At 60.3% G+C, this 23,826-nt stretch overlaps 5 protein-coding genes across 5 annotated transcripts; 1 reads left to right on the forward strand and 4 right to left on the reverse strand.

The window, feature by feature from the left end:
- Positions 1–312: 312 nt before the first annotated feature.
- On the reverse strand, positions 313–3,072 carry HRG_00785 (RNase H domain-containing protein; the record flags this gene model as incomplete). The annotated part of the gene is made up of 6 exons (XM_044859256.1): positions 313–908; positions 1,107–1,321; positions 1,408–1,769; positions 2,108–2,254; positions 2,487–2,531; positions 2,581–3,072. 6 exons carry the CDS (start codon positions 3,070–3,072, stop codon positions 313–315), a joined length of 1,857 nt encoding a protein of 618 aa, XP_044725656.1.
- A 2,621-nt stretch (positions 3,073–5,693) lies between these two features.
- Positions 5,694–7,447, forward strand: HRG_00786 (tubulin/FtsZ family, GTPase domain-containing protein; the record flags this gene model as incomplete). The annotated part of the gene is made up of 7 exons (XM_044859257.1): positions 5,694–5,705; positions 5,783–5,806; positions 5,860–5,927; positions 5,985–6,039; positions 6,104–6,416; positions 6,488–6,786; positions 6,869–7,447. 7 exons carry the CDS (start codon positions 5,694–5,696, stop codon positions 7,445–7,447), a joined length of 1,350 nt encoding a protein of 449 aa, XP_044725657.1.
- A 310-nt stretch (positions 7,448–7,757) lies between these two features.
- On the reverse strand, positions 7,758–10,622 carry HRG_00787 (fungal specific transcription factor domain-containing protein; the record flags this gene model as incomplete). The annotated part of the gene is made up of 4 exons (XM_044859258.1): positions 7,758–7,981; positions 8,148–8,274; positions 8,331–10,405; positions 10,484–10,622. The coding sequence occupies 4 exons, from the start codon at positions 10,620–10,622 to the stop codon at positions 7,758–7,760; spliced, it is 2,565 nt and encodes an 854-aa protein (XP_044725658.1).
- A 2,935-nt stretch (positions 10,623–13,557) lies between these two features.
- HRG_00788 (PIF1-like helicase domain-containing protein) lies at positions 13,558–16,784 on the reverse strand (the record flags this gene model as incomplete). The annotated part of the gene is made up of 4 exons (XM_044859259.1): positions 13,558–13,946; positions 14,056–14,884; positions 14,927–16,013; positions 16,084–16,784. The coding sequence occupies 4 exons, from the start codon at positions 16,782–16,784 to the stop codon at positions 13,558–13,560; spliced, it is 3,006 nt and encodes a 1,001-aa protein (XP_044725659.1).
- Positions 16,785–17,543: 759 nt separating this feature from the next.
- HRG_00789 (PIF1-like helicase domain-containing protein) lies at positions 17,544–22,775 on the reverse strand (the record flags this gene model as incomplete). Its single annotated transcript, XM_044859260.1, has 9 exons — positions 17,544–17,983; positions 18,051–19,319; positions 19,362–19,398; positions 19,474–19,990; positions 20,052–20,146; positions 20,239–20,452; positions 20,510–20,697; positions 20,744–21,106; positions 21,177–22,775. The coding sequence occupies 9 exons, from the start codon at positions 22,773–22,775 to the stop codon at positions 17,544–17,546; spliced, it is 4,722 nt and encodes a 1,573-aa protein (XP_044725660.1).
- Positions 22,776–23,826: the final 1,051 nt, after the last annotated feature.

Consider the following 23,826-nt stretch of genomic DNA (forward strand, 5'->3'; position numbering starts at 1 on the left):
ATCCGATCAAAGAATTCTGCCTCCGTTACTAGCCCGAGGAACCGGTCAAATCCCCTTCCTAGTGCCTGGTTGATAGCCTTGCCCGCCGTGGGGGCTAGCCTTAGGCGGTGTCGAGTACCTACCTTCCGGCAGTAGAAGGGGTGTGTCGGTGATTTTCTCCTCCCGCAAGAGCATTCGATCCGGGCCTCTTCGTGGTTAAACCTCGTGGTAGTCGGCGAAGTCCCCGTGCCCGCTCCTCGCAGCGAGCAGGTGATGGAGGTGCTGTCGTTTGGTGTGCAGCTCCGGGGAGGCACCCGAGCGAGGCCTTGAGCTCTAGGCTCTTGTAGCTGCTCGGGGCCCCGCGGCCCACCAGTCCTGGAAGTCGCGCCTGGCCGCAGCCTTGGCCTGTCTCTTGATGTTCGCGTAGGTCGGCGATCTGTCCGGACCCTCGGCCCGGCAGCCCTCCTTTGCTAGCTGGTCGGCCCGCTCGTTGCCGGCGATCCCCGTATGGCCGGGGCACCAACGCGTGCTGACATCTCCGTGTCGAGCCGCGGCCTCAGCGAACTTCTCCGCAGCCGCTTGCGACGAGATCGATGGGCTGCCTCGTATGGCTCTTATAGCCGCAGTGTTATCAAGGCAGACGACTATCGGCCACTGCTGGTCCGGGGTTCTGGGGGACCACGTGAGTGCCGCTCGAAGCCCCTCGAGGGCGCCTTCCACCTCTGCGTCGTAGACCTCAGCGAGTAGGACCCGACCGCTGCCGTAGGTCACTTCGCTGGGGCCTAGCCACACTGAGTACCCATACCCGCAGGCGCCGTCTTCGCTCTGCGAGCCGTCAGTGTAGACGATGAGGGTATCTTCAGGGCATACCCGGAGCCACGAGTGGAAGTCTCGAGCCGCCTGGAGCGTAGACGGACCGCGGCGCGTCTCTGGGCGTCTGCGAGGAGCAGCGTGGCAGGGGGGATGCCGGTCTCTCGGTGGAGGGCCACAATCGGCATGGTACACCAGACGGGCGCGATAGCGCGCATTGCGACGTTTAAGGTCAGCTGGATCCTATTCTTCAGGTAGGTGATCCGCGACGGAACTAAGCGGGCAGTCCCCCACACAGGCCGAAGCGCCCCGGGTACCATACATGGGCGCCGTATAAAGGATCGGGAGGACGCAGGCCGTGACCGCATGCCGTGTCGACCGGGGAGGGATTCCGCGCCGGGTGTTTGAGAGGTTCTGGAGGAACCCTGCGGCCGTCATCGCCTTCGCGGCCCACTTCTCCACATGCGTGCGGAATGAGAGCTTTCTGTCGTACCAGACGCCGAGCCAGCGCAGGTCCTGCTGTGGCTCCTTTCTACGGACCCGTGCCAGACCGACGGCAGGTCCCCTTTGTATCTCGGTCTCGTGAAGTGGATGACTTCTGTCTTGCCCGGGTCGAACACTACGCCATTATCGGCTCCCCACTGGATGAGCTCACCCGCGGCGCGCGTGGCCCGGGCGGCCGTCTCCTGTAGGGACCGGCCCCGGATCAGGGTGGCCACGTCATCTGCGTAGCCGAAGCGCGAGTTCGGTTCCCCTGTCGAGTAGATGGGCACTGTATAGAGGAGGAAGAGAATCGGGGAGGCCGGGGAGCCCTGTGGCAGCCCGCACGTCAGGGGGGTTGTCGGCGTCGTTATATCCTCGAGCCGTATTCTGGCCGATCTCTGCTCCATAGCAGCCTGCCCACCGGACCAGGTTTGTTGGCCAGCCCTGTTCCGTAGGCGTAGGAGGAGCCGGTTCCGCAGAACCGTGTCAAAGGCGCCCTGTATATCCATCGTGATTAGCGTGGCGACTTTCCCTCGGTGAGGGCCGTCTCCGCGTCGTGGAGCAATGCTAGCGCTAGGTCGAGCGCTGAACGTTTGGGCAGGGCACCCGCATGCTGGCTGTGGATGACTCGTTGTGTGATCGCAGCCCAGGCTAGGCGCCGGGCTATTAGGCGTTCGAGTCCCTTGCCGAGGCAAGCTAGGAGAGAAATCGGCCTCCAGCCTCTCGGAATAGACAGGTCCCTCTTGCCAGGCTTAGGGATCATTACGACCTCTGCTGCGCGGAAACAGGCGGGGTGGTAGCCCACGTGTAGGCAGCCTTCATATAGTTCCCTCACCGCCTCGCCGATGTGGTTCCAGACGCGACGCAGCATTCGGACCGTGATGCCGTCGATCCCCGGGAGGTGTTGCCCGTAGAGGTGCAGGCGCATGCCGCATCCGCGAGCGTGACGCTGCAGTCGAGAGTCCTCCTGGGGCCAGCACCTCTGGGGCCCAGGGGTCCGGGATGTCGTCCGCGGCCCCGCGCCTTTCTAGGATCTCGACTCGGAGCGCGTTTGCCTTTTCCGTCTGGGTCTCGAAGACCTGGTCGCCTACCTGTATAGGCGGGGGCCGGGACGGGGTCGGGTTTCTCGACCCCCCCATGAGCTTCTAAAAATCCTTGTTGCTCTCTGCGCCTTCTAGAACAGTCTGCCAGAAATGTCTCTTAGCCCGCCGTACCGCCCGGCGCAGCTCCCGCCGGGCAGTCTGGACCTCTGCCGTGCCCTGTGGGGTAGATCCGCCGCATAGCTCTTAGTTCGGCCGCTGCACCGGCGCACTGATCGTTCCACCATGGGGTGCCTCTCGCGTTCTTCCTGGGCCGTCGGCCCGCTGCGTCGGCCGCCTCTTGAGTAGGCGAGACAGCGCCTCGGCCAGCCTCCAGGCCTCTGGGCTCAACGGCCAGCCGGGGTAGTGCTGTGGCCCCAGCCCGCACAAGTTCCTCGAATCGCTTCATTTCTTCCTCGGAGCTTACCCTTGGTCTAGCTATCGTCCTTGGGGGGGGAATCCCGCCGGGGAGCGTAATGCTGATCGTGTAATGGTCCGAGCCGGTATGAAGGTGCTCTTCGATAAGCGCGTCCGCAGAGGGGATATTGGCAAAGGCTAGATCAATGGTATTTCCGCGGGCGTGTGTGGCCTCGCCTGGCGTGGTGAGCAGTCCGAGCCCCTTGTCGGCCGCCCACTGGGCGATGTCCTTCCGTTCCTCGCACTCCGGGCTCCAGGCTGCCAGGAGAAATGACAGGCGTTGAAGTCGCCCGCGATGAGGCATCTCTCGGGGACGTCCTGCTGGTGGAGGAGGTAGTCGAGTGGCTCGGGTGTCTTCGCGTGTCGATAGAAGTTGATAATAAGGGTGCTGTTTACCCGGAGCCACAGGATATCACGCGTAGGGGCGGGCAGAGTTGCTCTGCCCGTATATCTGGGTGGTTCCGGACATACGAGATCACTCTCGGGGCCTGATCCGGTTCCCAGGCGCGTTCTGGGGCGAATGCGTGGAAGGAGCGGTGCGTCTGGGTCCTGCAGGCTCCGCCTTCTTTTTCTATCCAAACGTTCGGTTCCTGGATGAGCACGACGTCGTAGTTTTCGCTTCCGCTAGTCGTAGGGCTATGCTATGATAGGCCCCTATTTTGGCCACGTTGGCCTGGAGAACTCGGATCGTCCTCCTGTCGCGAGTTGTTAGTGTTGGGGCCTATTGTTCATAGGGGTCCAGGGATACGTTTCGTCGGCGCCTCTTCATAGGAGACTCGGATCTGTCTTCCTGTGGTGGAGGAGCGTTGTGGAGTCTGGCGCCTGCGCGCTGGTGGGGGACAGCCGCTGGGGTCGACATTGCTGCTGCTGTTGCTGCTGCTGTTGCTGCTGCTGGTCCTGTTGCTTGCCTAGGCGGGCCTCGGCAGCTCTCATGCAGGGCGATGGGGTCGGTCCTTGGGAGGGTTGGGGAGGCGGTCGCCGTGGCCCGTTCGAGCTCCATATTGGCTTGCCGGTATAGCTGAGAGCCGATCTTCCTTACGGCGTACTTCTCGATCTTGAGAGCCGCACGAGTTGGCCGTGAGAGCGCCTAGGTCTGGCAGGGCACTCCTTATGGTCTGCCGGGAAGGGCCCGGAACAGTTCGCGCACCTCTCCGGCTGCTTGCAGTCGTTATCGCGATGGTCTTTCCCGCCGCATCGTCGGCAGGCTTGTTTTCGGTCGCAGGCGTAGCGGGAGTGATAATCCCAACAGGTGTCGCACTGCGCGGGCCGGGCGGTCTTGGCGATCAGTCGGGCTAGTCGGCTGGTGCCGAAGAGCCGCCATCTCCTCTGTATCGCCGCCTGAAAGGACACAATCATTGTCACAGTGGGCTGGTCGGAGCTTTCGAGTATCTCTTAGCAATGTGCACATCAATTGGTTCGGCACCTGTCTGGAGCTTGATCTCTTCTTTGATAGCTTGGTCATAGTCCACGGCGGCCCCCAGATATCCGTGAGCTGCCTGGGGCAGTCGGCCACAGCGTACGTGTGCCACTTCTGAAGCCTTCAACCGCCACGGCCCCGAGGCGGGCCGCCCAGTCGTCCTGCCGTTCCACAAGCAGGTCCTCGCCTCCCGGTCTGAGGCCCGTATAGCCCATCCAGTCTTAACCCGGGCGATCTGTGGCATGCGTTCTGTCCCTAGGTTGAGAGTCTTAGCTACGTGAGCTCTGATGGCATGCCCCTGATAGCCCCATGCTGGGGACTTGTCGTCGAGCCGCACGAAGACACGCAGGTCATCTTTAGGCGGCTGGACCGGAGGCGCCTTCCGGGGCTTCGGGCCGAGGCGTGCCGGCAGGGGAGCCCTTGTCTGTGCCATCCCCTTCTGGGCCATAGCGGCGTAGGTCGGTGCGGTCCCGTCTCTGCCGTGGCGGTTGTTGACATTCTGACCGGCGCGTGTGGGCGCGCCGTTGAGCGCGTCGTCCCAGTAGCTAATGAAGCCGCGCGAGAATTCCTTCGCGAAGCTGAGCTCGTGGCCCGAGTTGAACTGGGCAGCCGTCTTGTCGAAGGCGGTGCAGAATGCGCGGAAGACGGCCAGCTTTGCCTGTTGTGCTTCCATCTGGTTGGCGATAAGTCTCTGCCGCGTGGGCAACCGTTACTGCTGGGCCTTGAGTCTCGGGCAGGTCGTCCGGCTCGTCGGTCTCGGTTTCGTCTGCTGCGTCTCCCATTACAGCATCTGGCTGGTCGGTGTCGGTGTGGGCATTGTCGCTGTTCGTGGAGCCGAATGGAGAGTCGTCGGGTTGCTGTGCGCGTCGTGGCAACAGTAATTCGGCAAGACCCGCGCGTGGGGCCTGCCGGAGGAGCGCTTCTAGCTCCTGGGGCGTTCGTGGGAGTCATCGGCTCTTGTTCCTGGGGCGGCAGTCGCGCCTGGTCCGCGGGGTTGGGTGCCATCGCCGCCCTCAGCTTGCGCTGAGCGTGGTGTTAAACGCCCTTGTTAGCGGATGTGTGTTGTGTACAGCGAAGTCCTTAACAGATGGTGCCAAGAAAGTAAGAATGCCCACGGCAGGTGGTGCGAGTCCGCGAGTTACAAATAAAGTGGGCGTGGCACGGGTACGTACCCGTCGTCGCGGCATTCTCCCCCATCTTTGCAAAATTTGACCAGACTTATTGTCAGAATCAACGGGAGCAGGGGTCATGTGCGATAGGGAGATAAGCAGATGACTCATTGGAATAGAGCCCGAGAGACCCCAAAAAGGGACCCCGGGCGCGCTCCGGAGAACAACACACACACACAATACACACATCTCTGCAAGCCTAATCGGCCTGCACTCCCACATACGATTGTTCCACTGCATCACAACTGTGCATTTCCTATTCAGGATCACCTAGAACCTTCGGTTCTGACATTTATCCATCGGTGCCTAATACCCACGACTTGCCGGATCCATCTCACCATGCGTGAGATTGTGAGTCCGCCTCCAATGCCGCATTGGTGACCAAGCTCTGCATGCTTGCTGACTTTGAGCTCCCATTTCTCTTGTAGGTGCATCTCCAAGTGGGCCAATGTGTGAGTATCCCGCCCTTGTCACAAGTTTATTATCGTCCCATTGAACGTAATAGGGCAACCAAGTCGGCTCTGCTTTCTGGCAGACCATCTCGGGCGAACATGGCCTGGATAGCAGTGGCATGTAGGCAAGCCATTCGAACCGCCGCCGAATATCCCTCCTTCTCACGCATCGATCTAGGTACAGCGGAACCTCTGACCTCCAGCTCGCGCGTATGAACGTCTACTTTAACGAAGTGCGCGATTTTGCTTCCGTGAACCATCCCAAGTTACACTCGGTCTCTGATCGGGCTTGCATAGACGTCCAGCAACAAGTATGTGCCGCGCGCCGTGCTTGTTGACCTGGAACCCGGCACGATGGACGCGGTGCGCTCCGGTCCGTTTGGTCGGCTTTTCCGTCCCGACAACTTTGTCTTCGGACACTCGAGCGCCGGCAATAACTGGGCCAAAGGCCACTACACCGAGGGCGCCGAGTTGGTTGACCAAGTGCTGGACGTTGTCCGCCGCGAGGCCGAAGGCTGCGACTCCCTCCAAGGCTTCCAGATCACGCACTCGCTCGGTGGCGGTACGGGCTCCGGCATGGGCACGCTGCTGATTTCCAAGATTCGTGAGGGTAGGATTGACATCAATGTTGTGATAGACATGTCGATGCACTGTTACTCACGTGATTGACCATATCTTTAGAGTTCCCGGATCGTATGATGGCTACCTTCAGTGTAGTGCCGTCTCCCAAGGTGTCCGATACCGTCGTGGAGCCGTATAATGCTACGCTCTCGGTCCACCAGCTGGTTGAGAACTCCGATGCGACTTTCTGTATCGACAACGAGGCTCTGTACGATATTTCCAAGCGTACCTTGAAGCTATCGATTCCTACGTATGGCGACCTTAACCACCTCGTGTCAACCGTCATGTCCGGCGTGTCAACTTCGCTGCGCTTCCCCGGACAACTGAACTCCGACCTTCGCAAGATGGCCGTCAACATGGTAAGGCTGACTCCTTCATCCAGACCCATATGACCGTCGTTGAAGAATGTTATCGCTAAGCGTTTCCCGTCTCTTCATCCAGGTGCCCTTCCCCCGCCTGCACTTCTTCATGGTCGGCTTTGCGCCCCTCACTAGCCGTGGCTCGCACTCGTTTCGCGCCGTCTCTGTCCCCGAGCTCACCCAGCAGTTGTTTGACCCCAAGAATATGATGGCCGGCTCCGATTTCCGAAACGGTCGCTTCCTGACGTGCTCGGCCATCTTTCGCGGAAAGGTTTCTATGAAGGAGGTGGAGGACCAGATGCGCAAGCTTCAGCAGAAGAACTCGGCTTACTTTGTCGAGTGGATTCCCAACAACGTGCAGACGGCGCTGTGCTCTGTCCCGCCGCAGGGGCTGAAGATGTCGTCCACCTTTGTCGGTAACTCGACCGCCGTCCAAGAGATTTTCAAGCGCGTCGGCGAGCAGTTCACGGCCATGTTCCGTCGCAAGGCCTTCTTGCACTGGTATACTGGAGAAGGCATGGACGAGATGGAGTTTACCGAAGCCGAGTCTAACATGAATGACCTGGTGGCAGAGTACCAGCAGTATCAGGACGCGGGCATCGATGACGACGTCTACGGTGAGGAGGATCATGGAGAGGAGGAAGTCCCTGCCGAGGTCTAGGCCAATCCATAGTAGCTTTATGGTCGGACAACACCCGGCTTCTTATAGTTCGCACTTATCCTTCAATTGGGAGCCCCAGCTAGCCAACCAATTTCCTAAGATTTTGATCCACGGCTATGTCATGAGGGGGTATGGAGTTTGTCCCAGTAGTCACGCAGTCCTCGGGAATGTGCCCAGACAATTCAGGCAAGCTGCAAGGTCTGCGCTTGTCGAAACTTCTTGGTGGCACTCATTGTCAGTCGTCGAGGCGAACCACTGGCAGACCATAAGACGTGAAAGCCCGCGAGTGCATTGACGTACGCGCTCGGTATTATAAAAAGAATGGCTTGGTTAGAACACGATGCTCGACATAGTCCTCGCTGTCAATATGAACGATGCTGCCCTGCGACACGAACTTTCCCGTAAACGGCCCGGTCGACTTCCGCTCATACTTGACGCCGTCGTACATCTTGGCGTCCTCGGCATAAGCTTCCATGCGAAACGACTGCTTGTGAGGATACTTGGTTCCCGTGTATGCAGATATCGGGGTCCCTCCTGACACCTATTTAAGCTGGGTCAGCGGACACCCAACGATCTTTACTCTCTTTCGGAGGAGAGACTTCTTTTACCCCTTTTCTGCGGCATCAGCTTTCACATCCGACTTGTCCCTCGTGCGTGCCTCGTGGTCAGATCCGACAGCAAGGCTAAGCGAGACCGGTACCGTCGCCCGTCCATCGGTACAGCCCTAGAAGCTCTCCCCAACGCTGCTGCCACTGCTCTAAAAACTGCTGAGGGACGTGACCTCGCAAAACGGCCAAGGCGCCGCGCATGACCTTGCCAAAGTTGCGCTGGTCAGATTATTCAGCCTTGGGGTCACCATAAACATGTGCGAGACGATACGTACCTGGTACTCTGTGCTGAGTGTCAAGACGCATATCTCATGGGCTCGCACGATTACTTCGCAAGCCCCGACAACACTGTGTGAGGTCTCGCGCTGAAGCTTGTCTGCAACCAAGGGGAACAACAGAGATCCCTGCAGGAGGTAGATTCCAAAGAAAAAGGGCATAAACTCGAGGCCCGGGTCGTATTCGAGCATCTGGCTTACGGCGTTGGCCGCCGAAACGGCGTGGGTCGTGGCTGTGATGAAGCTTTGCGACGAGATCCAAAAGTCCTTATCGTCGAGGAGGCTTACGGGATCCCATTTGTCAAAAGTCAGGATATGTAGCACGTGCATGATGTGAGTGGCGTAGGCGAGGACGATGCGAGCCTTGATCTCGCCCTCGGTCATCGTGCTCGAGAGCCCCCTCAACTTGCGACTTTGTTCTCCCTCGTCAACGCATTCCGCAGCCCTGCGCACGTAGCGCTCCTCGAACACTTTCAGGCTCCGCCCGTAGACGTCGAGGTGTCGATCAATCTCTCGCGTCTTGCTGTCAAGCTCGTGGCCATCCCGGAAGCCGACGACAAACCCGGGAGGGCTCTTTGCATGGTGCAAGTCGACAATATAGCCTAGTATCGTCATGGCCGGCAAGAAGTATCCAAAGATGCCATGGTCGCTGCACTCAAATCGAGACAAGCTCGCGCCATGTGAAACGGTACTCGGCGCACCTGAGCCAGGGTTGGGCTTGGTGAAGCCCTCAAAGTCACCTTTCTGCCAGGCTATGTCGCTCATGGGCTGGAGGAGGTTCTCGCACTCGACATCGAGGAGGATCAGACGTCTGTTGTGGGAGAGCGCCAGGTGCCGGTCGACCATGTAGACCATCCACCAAACCCTTCTCCGTTCTTCCCTCCCTTCCTCAGTGATAAATCCGGGAATGCCTCGGCTTATATCGCACTCGTCGAAGCCCTCGTGCTCGGCTGCCTCTCTTTTCTTGCTGGATCTAGGGCGTGGCTCACCAAGAGGCAGCTCTTGGCCAAGCTTGAGCTCTCGGGCCAGGGACCAGGCAGCGATCCACCACTGAAGACCCACATCGCTGTGCTCGCTCACAGAAAAGACCGTGGCCAGGTGTATGTACGTCGCGACGTCGTCGAGCTGCCCGGCGGCCCCAGCAGCGTCAAGATCGGCATCTCTCATCAGGGCGGCGACATCCACATGGACAACCCCGATTCCCGCATCTGCCACAGTTGCCGCTGTTGCCGCTGATTCCGCCGTTGCTGCTGCTCCCAGGGGCGCCTTCCCCGCCGCGGCGTTATCAATCAGTGGCTTGAGGAGCCGCACGGCGAGGCCCAGCAGAGTCTGGCGAATATTTCTCCGGGTAGACGACGAGCTCGTCCGTAAGGGAGCGTCGCTCGCCTGAGCAGTCACCCATAGCATGCTGGCGAGGAGTGCTGGCTTGCATCTCCTCGGGCAGGTCGGATGCAAAATTGCACTCCTGCGGAAAAGTAAGCCCAGCACGTACGGCGACGTGGGATGCATCTGGGCCGATGACGAGGAGAAGTAGATGTCGAGCAGGTTGCAGGCCAGGGAGACGGAGATTGCACTCCCCAGGTGAGGGATCAGGGGTTCGAGAACAGGATAGCGGCACTTGGGGGGCATTGGGGACATGGCCATGCTGCCCAAGACAGGAGAAAGAGACGGAATGGCCATGGGATATCCGTTGAGGGGCCTGTATCCCATTGGAAATGCAAAGTTGTTGTCGAAGCGAGCGGGACACGGGGCCGCCGACAGCCCGAACGCGAGCCCCTGGTAGCCCGACATCTGGTATCGGTAGTGCTCGCTGTGGCCCTGATCCGCAAGACTACCCTTCACTATGACGCTGACAATGCTCTGCACTTCGTGCTCAGCTCCGTAGCCACTGAGTTCGATGTCCAGGGGGCCAGCCCGAGCGTCGTTGGCGACATGGGAAGATGATTCCGGCATGTCGCTGAGGTTGTGACGCGTGGCCTGGTTGCTGTGACCAGCGGCGCTTTCGGCGAGCATTTTTCGGGGCGCCTTGCCGCGCGTCTTCTTTTCGCGCTTGTACTCGCAGCTGAGCTTCTGCTCTGTGGAGGGTCTCATGGTCAACGGCGACGCCAGTTACACGCGAGGAGAGGCTTGGGGATCTTGCAAGAATGACCTACCGACACAGCGAGAACAGGGGTGGACCCCGTCGCATTTCATCCGCAGTTGGTTACATCGATCACACGCCCGGCCAATTCTTTTCTTGACGGGCGCCAAATATGGCTTTGCAGAAGCGTCGACGTGAGACTGGGTCGGCATGATGCGGGTGAGGGCACTGGTTTGCCAGAGAAGTTGCTGGCAACTCTCGAGTCCTGTTCGAGCCACTAGAACCCAATACCACTAGCAGTACGGATAGAACTTTGTCAAAAAACGCATCGACGCCAACTTGTTGAGTTCCTATTTTACATAATAATATTGAGGGTTAGACTTCCGGTAGTAAAAATAGAGGTTTCATGCGCAGGATGGGGTTCACCAGTTTTCGGCTGAGTGGGTTATACTTTTCTGCAAGGATGGCTCCTTCATCATTCCGCATTCCTTGCACCATGTTATGTGCCGAGGCGACTGGGAGGACCCTCCGGCTCCGTCGACGTTGAGGAGCGGTTTATTCGGATAATCTCGCAGCGTTGTGGGTAGTGTTGTGGGTAGTGTTGTGGGTGGTGTTTACAGGGGAATCTTTTCTATAGCGACGGTTGTACTTTATGGTTTATAGGTAATTCGCTGGTGTACGATGTACCTTGCGTCTACGCGTGCGGGTTGTGCCTGTTTAGGTCTAGATACGGGGAGGATAATAATCGCGCACAGGACGATTAAGGGGCCGTGGAAGAGAGCGTTGGGACCAATCCGGGGCAGTGCCTAACAACGGCTGGGATTCTAGGCTGTTGCATACCCAATCAGATTGTTCGGAGTTAACTCCGGTCCAGTCACCAAACAGGAGAGTCGAACCTTGTCATACGAAGTACCCGACACTCTATTGCATTTACGGAAGCTGGTCTGCCAGCGACGCGACAACGATATGACCACGAGCGGACGGAGAGCAGGAAAAGAGAACACGGCAGTAGTGAAAGTTTTTACTCTTGTCGGCTCCCAATCACAATCAGCCGTGAACCGCCTGCACGCACTACCGGGGCCTACGGTCCAGCTGACTGCGTGGGCTCTCTCAGTCACCCGGCTCTGACCGAAGACTGACTACTATTACGGCTTTGCCGCCGTGCCCGGAACCCGCTGATGGGGGAAGGGACCTGAGAATCCGAGCGGCCACAGAGTCCAAGAATTGTTAGATAGGGGAGTAGAAGTAAGGAACGCGCGAACGGGTCTCCGGCGAGCACCCTCATCTTGTACCCTACCCAGCCGGGATGGCTCCGGACAGATAGGTTCGGACAGACAGATTGCAGGGATTATCGCGCTAAGCATGGATTAAAAGCCATCGCGCCTTGGCTACAGCCCAAATAGGATAACCGTCAATCGCCCCTTGCCAGGTGCGCGTCGCAATAAGAATCGCGTCCTTCAATTGATCAAGCTCAATGGAGATCCAGCATCACGTCCGACACGAAAGCAAACCCGATGGAGATCCAGTACCGCGACAGCCTCCCTGACGACGTCCGCTCCGCCTTCGACAAAGCTGTAGAAGCCCTGCCACAAGAGCATCGACGCGCCCCTATTACCGGTGACGAAGTGAACAGCCCCGAAGAAGCCCTTCGCTGGTTCCAAGACTATGCCTTCACCCAGGGCTTTGCTCTCGTCACTGCCAGCAAGGTACGCGACCGTCTCCGAGTGAACTGCCTCCATCACGGTAGAGGCACGCGAAACACGCGAAAGCTGTCGAACACCGTCACAGAGGGAGGGGACCGAAAGAAGAAGCTCGCATACATCAAGGCCAAGGAGTGTCCCTACAGTCTTTATGTCTCCTACAGAACTATCCGGAGCGGCCATGGAGGGGTGGAGGAGCGAAAAGGTTGGGTGGCCGGTTTCACCTTCGCGTACCATACGCATCCGCCACTTCAAAATCCCTTCCATTACGCCTGTCATAGATCCCGTATCCCAGATCGCGCTGCAGCAGTCGATCTGGCCCTCGTGCATCGGACTGCCGGCCTGTCAGCGACTGAATCAACCCGGATTCTCGACCAACACGGCTTAGGCAATTGTCTTTCCGCAAAGGAGTTCTACAACCTGAGTCGGTCTGAAGGAAGACGCAGCAGTCAAGAAGCGCTTGACCTCTTGCTTACTTGTTTGGAGTTCGAAGACTTCCGTGTTCGTTGCTTCTTCAAATACCTTCTCGACGACCAAGGACGACGAACAGCGAGGGTACTCGAGCACCTGTTCTTCTGTTCTTCCGAGCAGATCCGCCTGGGTAGAAGATTCGTCAGCGGATTCCTCATGTTACGGCCAGGCACATACGAGCCTTGACGGCTATAAAGATGTATTGGCACTATGAACGAAGACTCAAAGCTAAGGAGCAAGAAAGAAAGACTAGACTACACGACCGAGCTGGCCCTTATGTGCATCTGCACGAGGTTACCTCAGCAGCGCTCAGGTAAGCATGAGGTCGCACGTGGGCACGCGATGCTGCTTGGGCACGTGACACTGGTGAGGTTCTGCGCTGGTGTCTCTACGCTGGCGCGCAGGGTCGTGACACCTCATGCAAACCGATGCGACGTTCAACACCAATTGCCTCCACTTGCCTTTATCCGTCATAGTGGGAATCACAAACACAAGCAAGACATTTCCTCTGGCTTTCGCGTTTATAACCTCTGAATCAGCCGAGGCCTTCGAATTTGTGAATGCCCAATTAGCAGAATTGGTCTGGTACGATTGCCCACCGCCTCAAGTCGTTCTCGGGGGTCAAACCAAAGGGCTCGCTGCCGCAATGGCAGCGTCCCAAGCGAGGGCTGATCAGGATTCTGAGGGTGGGGATGGGCAAATCTTGCAGCTCTGTGAACAGTGTTGCTAATTCAGCCCGAAGGGCGTTTATGCCTTGAGGAACGAAAGGACTTATGCCCCGCGCCGCCTCCCGACCTTTTTGGCCCCCCGGAATCCCCGCCTCTGATTGGCCGGCTTTCCCCTCCCCCCCGTATCCCGGCTTCTGGTTGGTCCACCTTGGCGCGTCCTGCCCCATTAGTCGACAATTTGCCTCTTCCGTCTTTTGGCCTCCCTCGCCCTCCTCGTTCGACCGTTCCCGCCCCCGACCTTGACGACCTCAAAATCTTGTGTCTGCGGAAGGCTTCCCCCCTTCCTCCGCGGCCTCGACCTCGTCGCCGAGCCAGCGCAGCGCCTCCCGGACGGTCCTGTCGCTTAGCCCCTCCAGCCTCGCCTGTGCTGCGGTCATCTCCCCGGGGACCCGGTTTCCCACCAGGTCCCTCTCCCGCACCTTCGACACGAGCATGATGCCGTCCAGCGTCGGGCACCGCGATAGCTGCACGTACAGGCTGTACGGGTCGCACTGCGACGGGACGGCGCGTCCGCCGACGTTGGTCGTCCTCGTGCCCCGCAACTCGAGCGCCACGCGCTCCAGCGTTCCCCCCTGCACCTTGTAGTCCGTGCACGCGAAGGCGGCGGCGCACGGCAGGCCCTGCGGCTGACGTCGTTCTGCTGCCACGGTCGCTTCCGCTGACGCTGGATCCTGACGCTCATGGGCGTCAGCAGGATCGTGCCGGGCGGCATTCCGACGAAGTGGAAGTCCTTGGTCGTCTCCGACCCCAGTATGATTGCCGCCGGCGGCCCGAAGTGGATCGCCATGCCGGCCGAGATGCGATGCCCGGGTGCGCCTTGTCGACGATGACCTCCGCCGCCGTGTAGCTGGCGCCGTTCACCAGCTTCAGGCCCTGGTGGGTGTTGCGGTTCACGACGACCGGCATCCCCGGCACGAACATGAAGACGGCCGGCACCGGGATCGCGCTGTCGTCGCCCTGGTTCAGCATCATGATGGCCTCTTCCTCGGTCGGCAGGCCGTCCTTCCACTTGTGCTCGGAGAGGAAGATGCGCAGCGTCGACCGCCGCTGGGTCTGGAACGTCAGGCTCGCCTCCATGTTGAGGTTCCACTGGTTCCTATTGAGCGGCGTCACCACGGTGATGCCCGTTTCCCACGGGATCCGCCTGCCTTCCCGGGGGCACCGCGAGTTGAGGAGTTCCAGGTCCGAGCGGTCCTGCACGCCCTGCCGGATCCGCCGCAGTAACCTCTGCAGCTCCAGGTCGCCGGCGGCGCGCATCTGCTCGTCCAGCATGACGACCGTCGTGAACCTCTTCCACAGCCCGTGCGCCTTGTCGTGCTGGTGCCGCTGCTCGGCCCTGAACGAGTTGTCCTCGCCCCACGAGACGGCCGCGCTCGGCAGCAGGATCGACCGCTCCTGGACCGGGCGGAACTGGTGGAAGTCTCCGCAGAAGAGGACGATGGGGATCCCGCCGAAGTCCCGTTGCGATCCTCGCAGCTGGCAGAGCCGCTCGTTGACGGCGTGAAGCGTCCGCGCGCCGAGCATGCTCACCTCGTCGATAACGAGCACGTCCTTGTCCTGCCAGTCCATCCGGGACTGGCCGTTGACGAACCGCTCCGCCTGATTCGGCAACCGCACCCCGTCGACGTCCTTCGCCGTGTTCGCGCCGGGCCCCTGGTCCTTGCTGAAGCCGCAGGCAGAGTGGATGGTGATGCTGTTGACCCGCGCGGCGGCGGTCCCCGACGTCGCCGTGATCAGCAGGCGATGCGAGAGGTCCTTCACGGCGAAGAGGCCTACGAGTGCTTCGATGACGCGCGACTTGCCGGTGCCGCCCTCGCCGCCGACGAACTGACAGAGCTGGCCGACGTCGCCTCCGTCTCCTTGCCGCATCGAGTCCAGGTGGCGGCATATTATGGAGAAGGCGATGGCCTGTTTCCTGTTCAGCGTCAGCCGCGTTGTCAAGTCTTTCCCGGCCTCGAGGAAGGAGGTCGACGGGCCGAGGCGGACTTCCATGCCGGCCTCCGCGTTGCCTGCCCTCTCCTCGGCTTCCCCTCGCGTCATCTGCACGTCTTCCTCCCCGAAACCGTTCAGCACGCCCCGCGCCGCTGCGCCGCGCTCGGTACCGTGGGCCGGGGCCATGCTTTGCATGCCCTGGATCATCTTCACCCTCTCCCTGGAGGCGCATGTCTGCTGCGACTTGATGGCCTTGACCTGATCCTGCGGCGGCACTGCGGCCCCGGAGAACACCTGCTCGGGCATGCTGATGTGCCTCCCACCCCGTTCGGTCACGACGGTGGCCCGGAGCTCGGCCGACGAGGCTAGCGCTGATTGCTGGAAGCGGCAGAGCTGCTGCATCATCCCCGAAAGCTCGCGCGACCCCGCCGTGATCTGGTTCGCGCCGGCCGCGCTTCGGACGACATCGATCAGTCGCGTCGCGTTTCCGACGTTGTCGGACTGGTACGCGGATCCCGCCTCGCCGTCCGCCTCGCCCGGCCCCTCCCCAACCCCTTCGTCCTCCCCCTCGCCAGGCGAGGCTGCCCATTGCTTGGCGTCTCGCTTTGCGTCCTCGGCGGACCGCCGGAGTAGTTGAACGTTGTCGACGAGGCACGAGGTTCTCGGCGGAAGCAGCTCTCGTTCCCGCCTCCATATGTCGTTGATGTCGCCTCGCTCTTCGCTAAGAAAGGCCTCCCACGGCGCGAATAAGGCAAGATGCTGCACGGCTGCTCTGTAACGGTAGGGTGAGTCACCGCGCGTTGCGACCGCTTTTCAGCCGGCCATTCACCGCACTTACTTACCTGCGGTGGCACGATTCCTCGTCGTCCTGCTCGAAATCCTTGCTAAGGTGGCCGTCAAGGCAGACGACGGCGTGCTTTCCTGGCCGCCTCAATACCTGCACCCAGTCTTTGCCGGCCACCCAGCCGCTCTCGAAAGGCACCTCTCCCCAGGCACCGGAGCACCCGTCCTCGCCGACGCGTTGGAGCCTGACGAGCGAAACATAGTCATATAGGCACAAGCCTCGTAGGACGTGTCCGCGATGACGGTACGCCTCGGCGAAGCCGATCCTCTCGCCTGCTTCCTCCACGGCGACCGACTCGTTCACGGACACGTCTGCGACCGCGGTGCCGCTCTCCTGCCGAAGGTGTCGCCAGCGCCCCGAGACGTGCCAGTAGAGCGCCGACACGTTCAGGTACGCCCAGGCGCTGCTGCTCGTGAACTCGCTTGGGTATCCCAGGAGATGGGCGACGACCTCGACCTGCGACAGAGCCCGCTCCGTGAATACCCTGTTCGCCACCCTCATCAGAAACTGCCGCGTCTTATTATTCTTGGTTCCGTCGTCGCCGTCGCCGCCGACGACGCCAGTTCCGGCATCCTCCCCGGCACCCGGCTGGCCACCTGCCGCGACGACGGGCAGCAATTCCGCGGCCGCAGCGACGCGCTTCCACGTCGGGTCCTCTACCTTGGTCGCGTAATTCGTCACGTAATAGACGAGAGCCATGGTCTTCCGCTGCGTCGCTAAATCTTATACTTTATCCTACTCCTTAACTCTACCTTGTCTCTATCCTTGTCTTTACTCCGTCCTCAGGTCCTCCCTGTTCTTACTCCATCCTCAATCCTCAATCCTTCCCCAGTTTCGTTTGCTACATCCTTAAGTCTCTCCTCAAATCTTTCCTCGCGTCTTCCCTGTAGTCTTTCGTTCCTCAAGGCTCTTTGCCTTGAGGAACGAAAGGACTTCATTAGCGCGCGGGGAAAAAAGGCCCCAGACTGCTTCACCCCCACATCCTCCGCCTCTGATTGGCTGATTTGCCTTGAGGAACGAAAGGACTTCATTAGCGCGCGGGGAAAAAAGGCCCCAGACTGCTTCACCCCCACATCCTCCGCCTCTGATTGGCTGATTTTATGCCTTGAGGAACGAAAAGGCTCTTCTGGACGCGAAAAAAACCCCAAAAACCCCCAAACCTACTTTACCCTCGAAACCCTTGGCTTCTGATTGGAGAACCCATCTTGGCTGCTGATTGAGAGCTTTTAATCCCGGCTTCCCTTTGGTCGCTTAATGATTACTTACCCTTTCGTCCTAGCCCTTTTGTTTCGCCTTCCGGCGCAGTTCGCCCTCTCCGGTCCTGCCAGCGACCTAACCTCGCGACTAGGACTCAGCTCCTCGTGAAACCGGTTTTTGGCCTTTTCCGACCAAACCCTCTCCCGCACCCCTGACACGAGCATGGTGCCGTCCAGCGCCCTGCGCCCGGCATCGCGATAGCTACACGTCCAGGCCCGTGCCTTTAGAGTCCAGGGAATCAACGTCTAGCCATCCCGAGGCCTCGCGGACAGTCTTGTCGCTCAGCTGGCCCAGCCTCGCTTCTGCGTCTGTCATCTCGTCTGGCACCTTGTTGCCCACCAGGTCCCTCTCCCGCAATTTCGAGACCAGCATAATGCCGTCCAGCGTCGGGCAGCGAGACAGCTGCACGTACAGGCTGTACGGGTCGCACTGCGAGGACACGGCGCGTCCGTCGATGTTTGACGTCCGCGTTCCCCGCAGCTCCAGAGCTACACGCTCGAGCGTCCTGCCCTGCACTTTATAGTCTGTGCACGCGAAGGCTGCCGTACAGGGCAGGCCCTTTCGGCTGACGTCGTTCTGCTGCCACGGCCTCTTTCGCTGGCACTGTATTTTGACCGTCATGGGCGTCAACAGGACCGTGCCTGGCGGCATCCCGACGAAGTGAACGTCGTTCGTCGTCTCCGACTCCAGCATTATCCCGCCGGCGGCCCGAAATGGACCGTCGTGTCTGCCGTGATACGATGCCCCGGTACGACTTGTCGAGGACGACCTCCAGCGCCGTGTAGCCGGCGCCGTTCACCAGCTTTAGCCCCTGATGGGTGTTATGGTTCACGACGACCGGCATCCCCGGCACGAACATGAAGACGGCCGGCACCGGGATCGCGCTGTCGTCGCCCTGGTTCAGCATCATGATGGCCTCTTCCTCCGTCGGCAGGGCCTCCTTCCACGTATGATCCGAGATGAAGATGCGCATCACTGACCGCTGCTGGGCCCGGAACGCCAAGCTGGCCTCCATGTTGAGGTTCCACCGGTTCCTGTTCAGCGGCGTCACCACGGTGATGCACGTCTCCCACGGGATCCGCCTGCCTTCCCGGTAGCATCTTGAGTTGAGGAGGTCCAGATCCGAGCGGTCCTGCACGCCCAGTCGAATCCGCCTTAGCAGCCTCTGCAATTCCGGATCTCCCGCGGCGCGCACCTGCTCGTCCAGCATGACCGTGGTCGTGAATCTCTTCCACAACGCGTGCGCCTTGTCGTGCTGGTGCCGTGTCTCGGCCTTGAAGGAGCTGTCTACGTCCCACGAGACGGCGGTGCTGGGGAGGAGGATCGAGCGTTCTTGGACGGGGCGGAATTGGTGGAAGTCTCCGCAGAAGAGGACGATCGGAATACCTCCAAAATCCTGGTGCGACCCGCGCAGCCGGCAGAGCTGCTCGTTCACCGCGTGTAGCGTCCGCGCCCCGAGCATGCTCACCTCGTCGATGACGAGCACGTCCTTCTCCTGCCAGTCCATCCGGGATTGCCCGTCGACGAACCGCTCCGCCTGTTTCGGCAGTCGCACCCCGTCGAGATCCTTGGCCGCGTTTGCGGCTGCCGCGAGATCTTTCGAGAACCCGCAGGCGGAGTGGATCGTAATGCCGTTGATCCGCGCTGCTGCCGTCCCCGACGTCGCCGTTATCATCAGACGATTCGATTGATCCTTGGACGCGAAGAGCTCGACGAGCGCCTCGATGACTCGTGACTTGCCCGTTCCGCCCTCTCCACCGACGAACTGGCACAGCTGGCGTACGTTGCTTTTCTCCCCGCGCCGTATCAGGTCAAGCTGGCGGCATATAATTAGGAAGGCGATCGCCTGCTTCTTGTTTAGCGTGAGCCGCGCTGCCAGGGCCTTGCCCGCCTCGAGGAAGGAGGTTGAGGCACCGAACCGGATCTCCATTCCCGCGCTGGCCCCGCTACTCCTTCCTCGAGCTCCGCTGCCGTCATCTGGACGTCGTCATCCCCGAAACCCGTGAGCACGCCCCGCACCGCCGCGCGGCGACCAGTCACCGGTGCCGTGGACAGGCTTTGTATGCCCCGTATCATCTTCTCCTCTCCCTGGATGCGCGGATTTGCTGCGACTTTATGGCCCTAACCTCACTTTGCGGCGGTATGGTGGCTCCGGAGAATGCCCGCCCGGGATGTTGATTCGTCTTGGGCCCCGTTCGGGTAGTATTGTGGCCTGGACCTCGGAAGAAGAGGACAGCGCCGATTGCTGAAATCGGCTGAGCTCCTGCATCATCGCCGTGAGCTCCGGCGAGCCGGCCGTGATTTGGTTCGGCCCGATCGAGCTTCTGACAACGTCGATTAGGCGATTCGTGCTTCCCGCACTGTCGGCCTGGTATCCCGATCCGGGCTCGACACCCACCTCCCCGGTGCCGTCCTCGTCCGGACGTACTGCCGTGGGGTCGCCGTCACCGGACGAGGCCGCCCACTGCCGTGCGTCCCGCTTTGCATCTTCGGCCGACCGTCGCAGCAACTGCACGTTATCGACGAAACATGATATCCTCGGGGCCAGGGCTGCTCGTTGCCGCCCCCATATGCAGTTGATGTCGCCCCTTTCTTCGTCTAAGAAAGACTCCCACGGCACGAACAGCGCAAGATGCTGCACAGCCGCTCTTCGCCATGGAAATTAGCCTTCTCGACCCGGCGCCTCCGGCCCGTCGACGACAAACGCACCTTCGGTAGCACGACCCTTCGTCGTCTTCGTCGAAATCCTTGCTCAAATACCCGTCGAGGCAGACCGTGGCCTGCTTGCCCGGTCGCCTGAGCACCTGCGCCCAACGGCCTCCCGGAGCCCAGCCGCTCTCGAACGGGACCTCCCAGCCGGCGGGCCCTCGTCCCTTTCGTTGCGCTTCAGCCTGACCAGCGAAACGTAGTCGTAGAGACACAGCCCTCGAAGGACGTCTCCCCGATGACGGTATGCCTCGACACGGCAAATCCTCTGGCCTGCTTCTTCGACGAGTATTGACTCGTCCACAGAGCCATCTGCAACGGCTGCGCCGCTTTCTCGTCGAAGGTGCGGCCATTGTCGGAAGACTTGCCAGTAGAGCAACGATACGTTCAGGAACGCCCAAGCACTGCCATTCGTCAGTTCAGTCGCGCATCCCAGGAGGTCCGCGACGACCTCGACCTGCGATAACGGCCTCTCCGTAAACACGCGATTCGCCACCTTCATCAGGAACTGCCGTGTCTTATTCTGCCTGCCATCGTCACCGGCACCACTGTCTCCACGAACCTCCGCGCCGTCGGCCATTCCGTCACCTGCCCTGGGAGGCAAGAGATCCGCGGCGGCGGCGACGCGCTTCCATACAGGGTCCTCCACCTTGGTCGCATAGTTTGTGACGTAAAGATGAGGGCCATCGTCTTACGCTGTGTGACGATGAAAGATATGTCATGGTTGTGGCGAAGCCCACGGCAATGGCCTTGTTCCACCGATTCACCATGCTGTGCGACCTCCGAATCCGCAGCACGCCGTCTCCCGTGAAGGCCGTCTCGTCGACCAGTCCCCACGGCGCCTTGAAACGACATAAATCGCCCTTGCGCCCCCCTTTGCCCAGCGAGTACTTGACGCAGGTCGGGCTGTGGGTATGGATCTGCGTCGCGCCGGCACAGAAGTTCGCTTCCTCGTCGAACGAGGCTGAAAATTGCCGTTCGTCGCCCAGAAATTGCGATATATCTGACGTCACCGATCGCTCGGCCTGCATTGCGCAGAAGCCTTCCTGGTCCAGATCCTGTCTTGTTCGTCAGCTTTCGGCTTTGACAGACGGAGGACGCAGGTCAACACGCCGGCCCCGCTCATACCTCGGAAAAGACACTGTCGACGTATCTGACGATGCGTTCTCGGTATGCCGCTTGATCCTCGCCGTCGATATCGGCAAGCATCGAGCTTAGATGCACGTTGCCCTGCAGCCAGAGCAGTCCGTGAACATGGAGCGCTCCACGCTCGTTGGTCTCGACGGCACCGTAATAGTGGCTGATGCGCCCGAACACCGACTCCTCGCCCACTCTCACGTAATGTTCGAAGAACAACGTCATTTCTCGGTGGAAGAATTCGGCCGAGCTTAACGGGTCCGAGATGGCCAGCCGCGCACGTTTGAACGCCTTGTCGAGGCCTTGCAGGAATGCCTCGGCCGCTGCGGGATCACGTGTGCGGTATGCCGCCAGTCTCAGCTTCACCGGGTTCGTGATGTCGTTCGGGTTGAGCGTGAACCAGATTGCAGGCACGCCACGACATAAGATGAGTGACTGGATCTTGCGCCGCATGCTCAGACGGAGCTCCCTCGACATGGGCTGCCGATAGCCGTACAGCGAAAGGCATCTTAGAAGCTCCTTGACGCCATCGTCGGTAGTCTTGCCCGACGTCTCCAGCTCCGCCCTGGCGGCCGCTAACCTATCCGCTGTCAGCGACCGTACGATGCGCTCCACCTCGGCGAAGTTCTTCCGCGTCGCGCTGAGCATGCTGACCCGACGATTCTTCGACCGCACATCCATATTGAAAACGAGAAACGAGAAGATGGTATGCGTCGCGAATCGGCCACCATGGCGCCGCAGCACAATGCCGGCCCAGGTCCGAAGGCTTATGTTCCGAGACGACAGAAGATCTCGCGCCGCCGTCTCTTCTCCAGCAGCCGTACCGCCAATTGACCGGCCCTCGGGTCCTAAGATGACTTCCTCCGCGAGCCGTGGTCCTCCAAATCCGAACGGCAGTAGGGTGGGAAAGGTCTTGGCGAAGAACGAGGCGTCGAGCGAGTCGGCGAATTCGTCTCCGCGACAAACGTGGATGTATGGCTCGCGGACATCCGTGCCTTCTTGACCCGCCTCCGCCGACCTTATCCATGCCCTCGGCCCCTTGCGGTCGTTCTCGGCCCCATCGCCACCCACGGCATTGCACGCAAAGCGGAGCTTCTCTGCGTCCGACACTTCCGGCGGTCCGTCCAATGCAAACATGCCGGAAGAGGTGATCTCGTTGATCGTTTTGGCTCTGTCATCGGGCTCAGCATCGTCAGTCCCGTCCGCTCCACTCCTCGGATTCTCGACTCCCCTGTCCAATACGTCTTGTCCTTGGAGGAGCTGGGCGAGGACTCCTTCGATCTCCGCCGGACTATCGTCGTCCATGGCCCGCTCTGCGGGCGGCACGACCTGCGCCGTTCGCGTCTTCTCCCACGCAGACGGCTCGTTCCGCTCCATGCGGTCGTAGACCACCCGCGGCACACCGTGTGATGGTGTTCCCCAGCTATCCATTTCCGCCCTATCAATCTCAATATCGGCGTAATGGGGGTTATTCTTCTTCAACCAGATAAGCGCTCTCTCGACGACTTGACGCCTCACCGACAAGAGACCCGATAAGTCGCACGGTGCTGGCTTCTCCGCGCCCTGCCACGAGACGTGGATCTCGTCCATTGTTTGCCAGAGCGGGTGCAGCACCTTCTCGCCAGCTCCTGCACGTTGTTTGGAAACACCGTGATGTGGCCCTTGACATGTCTCGGATACCTCACTGCCTGCGTCTGCCCGCCCGGAATGTTATACCTCGTCACAAAGCCGTAACACGAGTTCAACGAGATGAGCTTCTCTTCGACCGGCGTCAGCCCCTTCAGCTCGTCGGGGAACATGTGCTCGCATCCGAGGCGACTGTGAAGGTGGACCGCCGACGACAGGCTCCCGCGCCCCAAGCATCGGGCACACTCCACACAAACCGAGACGGGCTCACCCCGGAAAGCAGCTTCGGCACGCAAATGGTGAGCGCTCACCCCGAGGAACGGGACTTGATAGCCACTGATCCCACGGAATCTCCTCAACTCCTTCCTTGTACGCTTGCGGTAACACAGCCTGCAGGTCATTATCGGCAAGGTGCTCACATCGTGGAACGCCCGATAAAACTTTCGCACCGTCGATACCTTCCTCTCATGCGGTATTGGTGTGCACCAGGTTTGCTCCTTAGACAGCCTTTCCTTCGCGACGAATTCCCCTTCGAGGTAAAGCAAGACACTGGCCAAATCCTCTGCCTGCAGCTCACTCCTCCTCTGCCTCGGATGGCTTCCTCGAGTACGTTTCGTCGGGGTCTGGTCTCGGTCACGCTGGCGGTTCCTCTTTCTCTGTTCTACGGCCTGCGAGGATCTTTCCGCTGCCTCGTCTCGCCACGGCCGATCTTGTTCTCCCGCCGCCGCCTGGCGTGATGGCCGTGGTGGCAACCATCCGGATGACTGCGTATCTCCTGCCCTGCCTTGCATCTCTGGGTTGGGTTGGCTGAACGAGGGGCTCCTGACGACTCCAGACGACATCGTGACAGCGGTTGCCGGCCAATCCTGTCCCGCCTGGCATCCGGATGACTGTATATCTCCCGCTCTATCTTCTATTGCTCTAGGTTGGATTGGCCGAATGAGGCGCTCCTGACGGCTGTAGACGAAATCCCGACACTGTTTGCCGGCCGACCCTGTCCTTTCTGGCGTGATGG

The sequence above is a fragment of the Hirsutella rhossiliensis genome (assembly GCF_020360975.1).
Source record: "Hirsutella rhossiliensis strain HR02 chromosome Unknown scaffold00001, whole genome shotgun sequence".
NCBI lineage: Eukaryota > Fungi > Ascomycota > Sordariomycetes > Hypocreales > Ophiocordycipitaceae > Hirsutella > Hirsutella rhossiliensis.